The 11,925-nt window shown below is 35.8% G+C and overlaps 1 protein-coding gene across 2 annotated transcripts; it reads right to left on the bottom strand.

Moving 5' to 3' along the window:
• Positions 1 to 3,839: 3,839 nt before the first annotated feature.
• Positions 3,840 to 10,459, bottom strand: FICD (FIC domain protein adenylyltransferase). Of its 2 annotated transcripts, none has more exons than XM_053696448.1 (3): positions 10,448 to 10,459; positions 9,753 to 10,086; positions 3,840 to 5,158 (listed from the first exon to the last, which is right to left on the bottom strand). In XM_053696448.1, exons 2-3 carry the CDS (start codon positions 10,033 to 10,035, stop codon positions 4,086 to 4,088), a joined length of 1,356 nt encoding a protein of 451 aa, XP_053552423.1. In that variant the 5' UTR covers positions 10,036 to 10,086; positions 10,448 to 10,459; the 3' UTR covers positions 3,840 to 4,085. The 2 variants fall into 2 exon arrangements, with proteins under 2 accessions (XP_053552423.1, XP_053552422.1); XM_053696447.1 differs by lacking the exon at positions 10,448 to 10,459 and adding an exon at positions 10,327 to 10,437.
• Between the last annotated feature and the right edge of the window lie 1,466 nt (positions 10,460 to 11,925).

Genomic DNA, 11,925 nt, shown 5'->3' with positions numbered 1-11,925 from the left:
GTCAGGTTAGTTATCATAGAGGTGGGAGCTGTTTATAAGGCTCTTGAAGTTTGGGAATCTTTGCCTAATCCTCGTAGTCAGGAAAGGTAATTCCCAGGAGTAATTGATTGTGGACTCTCACCACCATGAAAGAAATGAATCAGGTAAGCATACATTATGTTTTTGCTAATGTAATGATCATATCTAGCTTTATCTACTCCAGAATAAAATCTTGATTGGCTCCCTATAAAGGTAAGAGGTGAGTGGAATTTGGCTGATAAAAAAAACAGTTGCAGCAAACTGAAAATGAATTCCCCCATAGTATGCGTTACAGATGTAATGCTGTATGCAAAGAATTGCTATTTAACAGGATTCAAAGTCCCTTTAATATTGCTATACCTAACACAAGCCACTAAATGCTTTAGCTATCCCTAATTGTCCTTAGCAGATGAGATCAGACCAATGTTTAAAGATGGCAGTGCCAAATTCTAGAATTAAAGGGACATTAAACCCAAATATTTTCTTTTGGAATTTAGATAAAACAGAATTATAAACTACTTTCCAATTGACTTCTATTATTAAATTTGTTTTATTCTCTTGATATCCTTTGCTGAGGGAGCAGCAATGCACTACTGGGAGCAAGCTGAACACATCTTGTCAGCCAATCACAAGAGACAGATGTGTGCAGGCACCAATCATTAGCTAGCTCCTACTGGTGTAGGATATGTACATATTTTTCAACAACTGATACCAAGAGAACAAAGTACATTACAGAAGTGAATTTCAAAGTGCATGTTTTTTTCTGAATCATGCAACTTTAATTTTGATTTTCCTATTCGTTTAAATTATAACAAAAAGAGGAAAAAATAAAAAATAGTTAAAGTATCTAAAGTTTTTTTTTTTTTACCTACAAATTTTATTGCAAGCGTAGTATTTAATGTCCCTTTAAATTGTTTGTTATTCTGACTTTTTGCAATCAGTGTAAACGTTTATCTAAATATTCCTTACATTTCCTTTTTTTTTTTATTTCTTATTAAAAGGGACAGTCTACACTAAAATTGTTATTGTTCAAAAAGATATACAACGTCTTTACTACTCATTCCCCAGCTTTGTACAACCAACATCGATTTATTAATATACTTTATAACATTTAAACCTCTAAATTGCTGCCTGTTTCTAGGCCACTACAGACAGCCTCTTATCACATGCTCTTATATTTGCTTTTCAGGAGACTGCTAGTTCATATAGATAACATTGTGTTCACACCCAAGGAGTTATTTAAGAATCAGCACAACAGTACTAAATGCAAGTCAACAGATAATAAATAAAAAGCCATGTGATCAGGGGGCTGTCAGAAGATGCTTAGATATAAGGTAATCACAGAGGTAAAAAGTATATTAATATAACTTTTGGTTATGCAAAACTGGGGAATGGGTAATAAAGGGATTATCTATATTTTAAAACAATATTTATATTGTAGACTGTCTCTTTAAATAAGCTCAACTTTGTTTGAACACTTGAACAAAGAAAACATTTACTTATTGGGGAAAAAACAACAACTTTTGATCGTTAAACAGAGAAATAACAAAAAATACGACAATATTAATATCAAAATAATTTATTTCCAATACATTAATAATTTATTCTAGATACAGCTAAAGTGCAAATTGCATACTGTAACTAATGTTTGTAGGGAGGGTATAAAGACTGGTGTCTGTTTGCTTTGACTGTAAAAAGGACAAACGTGCCACTTATGGCTTGAAAAATACCAGGAGACAGCTAGCCACAGCAACTAGAACCCTTCTTGATCTGCATATATCTATATAGAATATACTTCTGGCAACAACAAAAAAAAAACAAACAAAAAAAAAAAAAAAGGAAAGGAAAGAGATAACTGGCTCCTCAGTATTCTTGCTTTCCCTGATAAACTATAGAATAATTCATTGGTTGTGAAGGATAACATTACTCATTTATCAGTGATGTACAAGTCATAGCATCTTATAGTATGTTTGTTGTTTTTTTTTTAAATAACATTTTAGCAAAATGATCTGCTGTTCATTACATCTAGTTTTGAATGAATAATAGACAGATAGAAATTAAATTTGGCAAACATTTTCCCCAGCAACTCAAAGACCACCAACAATAATACAGTGATTAGCTGCACAAGAGTGTAATCTCCAACAGTATAAATTATATTTATATCCATACACAAGTTAACAGCAATATCTTATGTGTATTATTCAATAACTTCTACTAATGAAATACAGAACCTAATAGAGGAGATATTGTGCGTTCATGTACTGACTCTGGCAGCTAAAACACAATACAATAGGTAACTAATGGGCGAAAAAAAAATCCTAATATTTTGTACTTCAGGCACTTACATTTTACAAAATGTAATATACATCTATGTAGACCGCTCTTTCTTAAAATATATTTGTCATTTTTTGCCTCCCGGAGCTAGATATAAGAAAGGTGAGCCGTATATATGTGCTGGAATGGTCTACGTGCATTACTTACATGTTGCATGTATAACGTAAATTAACTTATTCCCAATTAGGTGTTGAAATCTATTCATGTGCTTCTTGTCCAACACACAATGGTGCATTTATACCCTACATAGAATTAAATAACTTTTTTCAGAAAGGATATTCAGTAAAAATGCAAATGCACCCAACACAACCTACTAAATGTTTATTTTCTCCATTACAACTGGAATTGAGAGCACTGGTTGGTTATTTTTTTTATGCTAGTTATACAGGTTTGATGGACTGTGTAGCATACATAGATATCCTCATTTGAAAAAATAATTTAAGTGCTATACAGACTGACTAGACCAAGTGCATTGATTGCAACCAAATTATTAAGGGGCTCTAAGGAACACATGAAAATGTATAATGTGCCTATGTTGCTGGATACCAATTGTGCCCACTTTGAGTGTTTGTTTTAATCCGCATACACAAAAAATAAAAATACATATATCTCAAACATTGCAGGGCTAAGAAAGTGAAATATAAAAACATAAAAGGATTGCTAACAGGGAAGTTATGAGTGATGTATCCACTTCCAGAAAAATGTATAGTTTTATTTATAATATAAAAAAAATCTTTTAAATAAAAAAAAATAAAAAAAAAAATAGTTTTGACTAAATGTCAGTTCAGTTTTGAACGGATTCTCAATTATATGCAATGAAAAGTAACAATGAACTGTTTTCTGAAGGTTTAAAAGGTACACTGAACCCAAATTTTCTCTTTTGTGATTCAGATAGAGCATGCAATTTTAAGCAACTTTCTAATTTACTCCTATTATCACATTTTCTTCATTCACTTGCTATCTTTATTTGAAAAAGAAGGCATCTAAGCTTTTTTAGTTCAGAACTCTGGACAGCACCTTTTTTATTGGTGGATGAATTTATCCACCAATCAGCAAGAATAACCCAGGTTATTCACCAAAAATGGGCTGGCATCTAAACTTACATTCTTGCATTTCAAATAAAGATACCAAGAGAATGAAGAAAATTTGATAATAGGAGTAATTTAGAAAGTTGCTTAAAATTGCATGCTCTATCTGAATCACGAAAGAAAACATTTGGGTTCAGTGTCCCTTTAACATCTTTGCAAAATACTCACAATATTTGTTCTTACTTGGAATTGGCATTTAAAAAAAAATAATAAAAATTAAAAGATAGATTAAAACCAATTTGTATACTTTGATGATAAAATGTATCATTCCCTATATGTAAAATATCTTAGCAGCTAAACATGATTAGATAAACTAAAGGGAATGTCGACAGCCTACATCTCTGTGAGTGTAAAAACTGGTTAATGCACATTGGTAAGATACAATTAATAAATAATGGATTCCTGAAAGTTTTAACATCTATATTTTTGCAAAGTACACACAAATAAATAATGAGAGTGTATAATATTACATTTTTGAAGAGATAAACACCAGTGTAATTTTTGGCCAAAACATGTCCCTCCCTAAATGGGAAAATATTCCAGTAGCAAAACAGGATCAGATAAATTAAGGGTAATGTTGACAACTGTAGTTTACATCATTGGAGGTGTGAACAAATCAGTTATGGTAACCAGGGAGCTATCACCTCAAGTCTTCACTGGAATTGTTTGCTTGCACCCGGAGTAGTTAGGGTTGGGTTCTGGTAGACCCACAGGATGCTCTGCTGTAGCTATCAATAAGAGATCTAGTGTGCTCTCTGTACATTTGGCAATAAACCTAATAAATGGTCTAACATCACCTTCGTTTGCTAGTTCCAAGACGTGATAATACTCTGACCTCTGTTCTTTCCGGATGGTGATAGGTGGATATCCTGCCTGCATTAAGATGAGGTTCATGAGCAAACGTGAAGTCCTCCCATTGCCATCAACAAATGGGTGAATGTAAACTAGTTTATAATGTGCTAAAGCAGCAAATTCCACAGGGTGTAGGCTCAATGCTTCCTCAGAGTTCAACCATTGCACAAACTCCTCCATGTGTTTTTCCACATCTCTGGGATGGGGAGGGATATGATGACCAACAAACACTTGGTTTGATCTAAACTGACCAGCTTCTACAGGGTCAACATAACCCAGTATTCTAAGATGTATCTCTAGAATATCAGTAATCATCACAGATCCAATACGAGACACCAGTGTGGTGTTTACATATTTCATGGCAGCGTGCATTCCAATTACCTCATTCTGTTCTTCCAGGCTCTTACCTGGAACAGCATAACGTGTCTCAATTATATGCCGGATTTCAGACAGCGAGAGCGTATTCCCCTCAATGGCAACTGTGTGGTAGATGTGGTGGTAATAAGACTCTTCCATGACTCTGCGAAGGGCTGAATTGCCTTTTGGGATGGACATAACCTTCTTGACTTTACTATCTATGATACTAAAGTATCTCTGATCTATCTCTTCTACTAGAGGCAACGTTCGATCACGGTTTACCAGAGCCTTCTTATTGTGTGGAGAAATAGCGAGCGCTTTGGAATATAAGTAGTCTGCTTGGATGATGTCCTCTTCTTCCAGGAGGATGCCAAGCTCATTTAAGGCATCTACATGATCTGGATCCATCTTTAATGCATGATGAAGAAGCTTATGGGCCTTGTCCTTCTTCCCCTGACGTTTCATTTCTAAGGCTTGATTTAAGGCAGCCTGGGCTTCGAACTTGAAATCTAAAATATATGTATTTATAAAAGTTTAAGATTCATACAAAATCTAGTAGTCATCTCTACACATGTGCATTACTTTTCAGAAGTAATGTAGACTTAACTCAAACTAAATTATTCATAAATTTGTATAACAAATTATATTGGAGTGCCATCCTAAAACACACATTCCTGTGATGTTTTTCCCCCTTTTCCACTATTACTAATATACAAATTAAAAACCAGACCATAGCATGAAGCAACACATCTTTATATGCGGCATTACCAACATAACTGCTGCATTTGGAATGCTAGTATGCTCAACAAGTAAGGAAAATTGATTAGTGTTGTGAGCTATATTTAGAACTGCTACGTTCAAAAGAAGTATTCCATAAGTAGCAGACTTTTGGAGCACCGTTGACTGTTTACAGTATTTGAAGGGGGAGAGTATACAGACAAACAATAGACTTAAAAAAACTAAAACAACTGAGTCCAATATTTAAAAAAAAATCTTACATTTGGTCATGCCTAGCGTCATAGGCACTCCCCCCTGACCCAATTCCCATCATTGAAATCATGCGATTGCATGAATAATTGCGTGATTTAAATTGTTACTTATTTGTTTACATCGGAGCTTTGTTCCCATGTAGACAAATAAGTCCCAACAGGAAAGGGTTAAGGGGCATAAAACCCAAAAACTTATTTCAGGATTCAGATAGAGCATGCAATTTCAAACAGCTTTCTAATTTATTTCTATTACCAAATTTTCTTTATTCTCTTGGTATCTTTTGTTAAAAAGCAGGGACATAAGCTCAGGATCGTGCACATGTCAAGAGCACTATATGGCAGCAGTTTTGCCACAGAACGAGATATCAAATTTGCTTAGTTTCTATTTGCCAACAGGATTGGAAACTTTTTTAAAAGGAACAGTAATCACCTTGTATCTACAAGACATTTATATTGTCTTGCTATAGATTATATAAGCCGAGTGCAAACATTTTGTAAAAACAATTAACACTTTGTTGGCTGCAGCTGTATTTCAATAGCCACCCACTACTTGGCTTATCTGGAGGAGCCTCTCTTGGCTTGAGTCTGCATCTGACAAAGCTAGCCAGTCATATGGATACGAATACGTGCATGGTTTTGCAGTTCTTATTTGTTAAAGCCAATTAGGGAAAAATATAGCAGGGTTAGCCTTGAGGAGTTTGCAGTGTGCTTTTTTCAGTTTAGAGAATTAGAAAAGCAAAAATTGTCAGAGCTAAATTACACAAATAGGGGCATAATAATGAAACGTATATAGCAAACTTGTTTTACTATGCATAACTAAACCTTTTATATTAAAAGGAACATGAAACCCAAAATGTTTATTTTATGATTCAGATAGATGTGGGCATTACTTTTCAATGTATTTCTATAATCAAATGTTCTTTATTCTCTTGATATACTTTGTTGAAGCAGCGGCAATGCACTACTGGAAGCTAGCTAAACACATCCGGTGAACCAATGAAAACAGGCATTTATGTGCAATCAGCAGCTATCTCCCAGTAATGCACGGCAGCTCCTGATCCTACCAAGGTATGCATTGCAACTAAGGATACCAAGAGAATGAAGCAATTTATATAATAGAAACAAACTCGAAAGTTGTTTAAAATCAAGTGTTCTGTCTGAATCGTAAATAAAAAATGTGGGTTCCATATCCCTTTATCCTCTTGTGCCAATTGAACATGGTACTGTGTGACGTTGTACCTATGTCCACACTATGGGAAAAAAAAATTAAGGCAGGGAAGTGGGAGCCCTAAACTTAAAAGGGATACTGAACCCAAAATTGTTCTTTCTTGATTTAGATAGAGCATGCAATTTTAAGCAACTTTCTAATTTACTACTATTATCACTTTCTTTATTCTCTTGCTATCTTTATTTAAAAAAGAAAGTCCGAAAACCTGGACAGCACTTGTTTATTGGTGAATCAATTTATCCACCAATCAGCAAGAACAACCCAGGTGGTTAACCAAAAATGGGCCGGCATCTAAACTTACCTTCTTGCTTTTCAAATAAAGATACCAAGAGAATGAAGAACATTTGCTAATAGGAGTAAATTAGAAAGTTGCTTAAAATGGCATGCTCTATCTGAATCACAAAAGAAAAAAAAATAGGTTCAATGTCCCTTTAAGAAAATTGTTTGGAGAGGGACCCTACACTACAGAAAACAAAATAAATCTAAAAGAAAAATACACACACAAAAAAAAAAAAAAAAGGATGAAATTGTTACCATTACTGGCAGTGACAAATACAGTGGGGAGCAGTTGGAGGGTTAGAGAGCTGTGTGTGTGTGTGGTGAGGGATCTACACTACAGAAATATTAAAAAAATAAACAAAAGCCCTAAACTGCATACCGGCAGACTGTAATACCAGTACCTAAGATGGTGGCGACCAGTGGGGGAGGAGGTAAAAAGAGGTGTTTGTGAGGGATCGGGGGGTGAGAGGGTAATCCCTAGAGCAAATATAAACATTACTAGCTAAAGGTTGACACACACTGCAAGCGGAGCGGCGCGCAGCGTGTAGATGCGGTTGTGCGTGTTCAGTGTGTCCTGCCTTTTCATCTTTGAGCACTCTGCTGCGTCAGGTCGCGTAGCTGAGCGCTCAGAGATGAAATAATTGAACTTCAGAAGCGATGCGATGCGAAGCAGCTGCATCGCTTGCGGTGTGTCACAGCCTTAACTGATTAAACGCATCACTTCCGGGAATTGCAGAAGTGTGGTGCGCAGCTGCAATTAGCAGCCTTTTAATTGCCAAAAACCAAAGGCAAAACCATGCATGTCTGCTATAGCTGAACAAAGGGGATCCCATAGAAACTTTTACAACCAGTTGTCTTATGACTGCAGTAGTTTGTAAATAATTTCAGCGAGAAACCCAAAGTTTGTGAAAAAGTTAGACTTTATTTTTATACGATTGTAATTTGGCAGACAAATAGTGGTATTAAATATACCAAAATGGACCTAAATAAATACCTTGGGTTGTCTACTTTAAAAATGTTTCTAGTTTTCATAGGTAAAAAACGAAAACAAAACAAAGGCTCTATTTCTGTTTTAAAAAAAGTGATAGCAAACAATGCCAAAAATTCTATGGGCACGTTTTTCCTCTGAATTTCCCGATAGCGAAGGGGTTAATATATCAAGGTGTTTATGGACTATATGGTCAATGGTGAGAGATAGTTCTGGAATTTCTGTTATTGTAAGACAAATGTCACAGCTTCGGTCATGGTAAAAAAAAAGCCATGCAAAGTCTTTTTTTACCTAAACCCTAATGAAATTCCATACATAGCCGTGTATGCATGCTAAATATCACTCACTCGTGTGTTGAAGCACTTGAAAGCTTTAAAAAAAAATAAAAAAAAAATATATCAACTCTTCAACAGAAAAAGACGATATTTTACCTCACAATTGCCTAAGTATTCACACCCCACTGTCCCAGGATTTGCAAGGTAGTGTGTAGACACAGAAAAAAGAGATAGGAGTGCCCAGGCCACTGTTATCTCTCTATCCCTCTGGACGCGGTCAGAGCTGCCGAGGGGATATTTTAGACTGAAATATAAAAATAAGCCTAAATAGTTTTTTTAAAAGATTCCTGTCACTAACTATTTAGACGATCGAGCCATATTTGTTTTTACTGCACTCATACTGAATTTTTAATTGTTCAATTATATTTGTAATCATATTGCTATACTTGTTTACCATTGGAAGACGTCCCTATATCAGTGTCATCATATTATCGAGTGTGTAGACACAGCCATGTTATTTTCCAAGTAAGTTTAACCCCTTAACGACTGAAAACGTCCCAGCCATGTCCTCAGGGGATTTAAGCGCTGGAAGGAAGGAGAGGGAATCCTCTGTTAGGCAAGGGATCTAGGAAGGGGGGCAGCTACACTACAGGAAAAAAAAAGGGGTTTAAAAATAAAAGCAAAAACTGCAGCAAACTGGCCAGTACTTAAGATGGTGCCTAATAGCCAGAGGGGGGAGGGTTAGAGAGTTGTTTGGGGGGGATCCTACAGTGGAGAAAAAAATAAATAATAATAATTATATATATTTCTTTTTATTTTCATGCTGGCAGACTTTCTGCCAGTAGTTAAGATGAGGGTGAGGAAAGAGGGCTATTTGAGATGGATCAGGTGGTTGGTCAATCTATACACTAAAGTTAAAATTAACCCTACAAGCTACCTAATTAACCACTTCACTGCTGGGCATAATACAAATGTGGTGCGCAGCTGCATTTAGCGGCCTTTTAATTACCAAAAAGCAATGCCAAAGCCATATATGTCTGCTATTTCTGAACAAAGGGGATCCCAGAGAAGCATTTACAACCATTTGTGCCATAATTGCACAAGCTTTTTGTAAATAATTTCAGTGAGAAACCTAAAGTTTGTGAAAAAGTTAACTTTTTTTTTTTTTTTTTTTTAATTTGATCGCATTTGGCGGTGAAATGTTGGCATGAAATATACCAAAATGGGCCTAGATCAATACTTTGGGTTGTCTACTTTAAAAAAAAATTAAAAAAATTTAACCTACTATCTGCAATAAAGTGAAGGAAATCACAACACATTAAAGAAATCAACTAATGGCATTACCTGGAGTGGATTTCTGTTTTAATACAAGAAGTTCAAATGCAGTTGAAGCAACAGCAAGTCCTGTTGTTTGCTGTGTGTATGTTTGGGCCCGTTCATCCTCACCCCAGATGTTATACTTCAATAAAACCTTTAAGGCAGCTGTATAATGGTCATCCAACACTCCAGCAGGTAGGAGGACCACCAGGAGAGAGCTGGACAACACCACCAAGGCAGCACGCACTCCATATCGAACTCCCAAATGTGACCACGGCAGTTCTGTAACTGCCATTGACATGATGTTCATCCTACTCCAGGGACCAGAGACAGGGTCATCATCTTGAGCATTAGCACAGACCTACAAAATGTAGAAAGGGGTAAGAAAATGTTGCTGGGAACACATTACTTTCTTGTATAGGACTATAAGTAATAACATCACTTTCCATATTGTTCACTTCCTTTATAATCCTATATTTCTAGTTTGCCAAATCCGTCTTAATATTATTATATTATCTCTTCCGTGTTCAATAGTTATAATTATCAATACCCACCACATTTTCATAATACATAAATTCCCAGTAAAACTTGTTATAATTACCCTTATACTTATTACTACCAATACTCCATCTTTTGGTCACAGCAGTATTCTCAATAAATGCACAAATACTTCAAACTTATAAAAGCCCCTATTAGTTCCACTTCATACCCCCATCACCTACAAACGTCTGGACTTCCTGGTATCTTGACGTAATTCGTGTTACATGCCGCTATTTCCGCCTTCTTTCTACTCTTGCATATTGAGATTGGCCAAATGAATTGTCAATCATTGACACTTATCGCACGTCGTCCTATAACAATACACCTATACATTTCTGGCTATATAATTGGTTATGTGCAGATTACGTTAAACGCAAGTTCTACAGACGCATGGAGCGTGGAGCAAGCAGATGGGTCAACGGATGTATCAATCAACACCGCTGTATTTTCATTGGCCACGTTTTTGGTGATGTGTCGTTGAATTAAAGGGGAAGTTAATACTGAGTGATGTCTTCTTACAGTTAGTTAGGCATTCCCGTACAGTAATATTACACAATGGGTTTTTTTTTAGACCTGTGAAAATATTTGGTTCTTTTCGGACCATTAAATGCTTAATTATGCATATTAAAATGCAAATAGTTAACAAGAGTTCCTTTCAAAACTTTTGATTTTTATGTGTTTAATTACTGATATATATAATAAAATAGGTTATGCACATTTAAGAGTGTATAACCTAGACTAGAGGGCTGATTGGGGAACCTTTCAAACTGTTAGCTCAACAACAAAAAAACACACACAGACTAAAAGCACAGCTCATGGCTTTGTGTGAATGCCATAAAATCTCAAACTCTTTTTATGATTGCCTTGAGCCATCTCTAAGGGGCCAATTTACTAAAGTGCGGACTCACATGATACAATGTAGCGTATCATGTCCGCCACACATCGATAAATGCTGACAGCATACGCTGTCGGCATTTATCATTGCACAAGCAGTTTTTGTGAACTGCTTGTGCAATGCCGTCCCCTGCAGATTCGCGTCCAATCGGCCACTAGCAGGGGGTGTCAATCAGCCCTATTGTATAGAATCGGGCGTATTGAAGACCACAGCCTCAGAGGCAGCAGATCAGTTATGGAGCAGCGGTCTTTAGAATGCTGCTTCATAACTACCGTTTCTGGCGAGCCTGAAAACTTGCGTGGAAACAGGGGGCATCAAGCTCCATTCGGGACTTGATAATTCGGCCCCTAAGTCTGTGTGTACCATAAACCATCCATTTATAGCATTTAAAGGGCCACTAAACCCAAAATCTTTCTTTCATAATTCAGATAGAACATACAAATTTAAACAACATTACAATTTACTTCTATTATTTATTTTGCTTCATTTTTTAGATATCCTTATTTGAAGAAAAAGCAATACACATGGGTGAGCCAATCACATGAGACTTCTATTTGCAGAAGCCAATCAGCAGCTACTGAGCATATCTAGATATGCTTTTCAGCAAAGAATATCAAGAGAATAAAACAAATTAGATAATAGAAGTAAATTAGAAAGATGTTTAAAAATGCATTCTCTTTCTAAATCATGAAAGAAAAAAATGTGGGTATCATGGCCCTTTAAGGCTGTGCGTGAATGCCATGAGCTGTTTTTTTTTAAAGCTGT

Source organism: Bombina bombina, unplaced genomic scaffold, assembly GCF_027579735.1.
Source record: "Bombina bombina isolate aBomBom1 unplaced genomic scaffold, aBomBom1.pri scaffold_426, whole genome shotgun sequence".
NCBI classification, from domain to species: domain Eukaryota; kingdom Metazoa; phylum Chordata; class Amphibia; order Anura; family Bombinatoridae; genus Bombina; species Bombina bombina.
Note: the sequence above shows the minus strand (reverse complement) of the source record. Positions and strands in the feature narration are given on the sequence as shown.

Excerpts from the sequence above, each read along its gene's own strand:
- FICD (XM_053696448.1), bottom strand. The coding sequence starts at position 10,035 with ATGAACATCATGTCAATGGCAGTTACAGAACTGCCGTGGTCACATTTG. Across the intron at positions 5,159-9,752 it reads AAAACAGAAATCCACTCCAG|ATTTCAAGTTCGAAGCCCAG; the intron begins GTAATGCCATTA and ends CATATATTTTAG.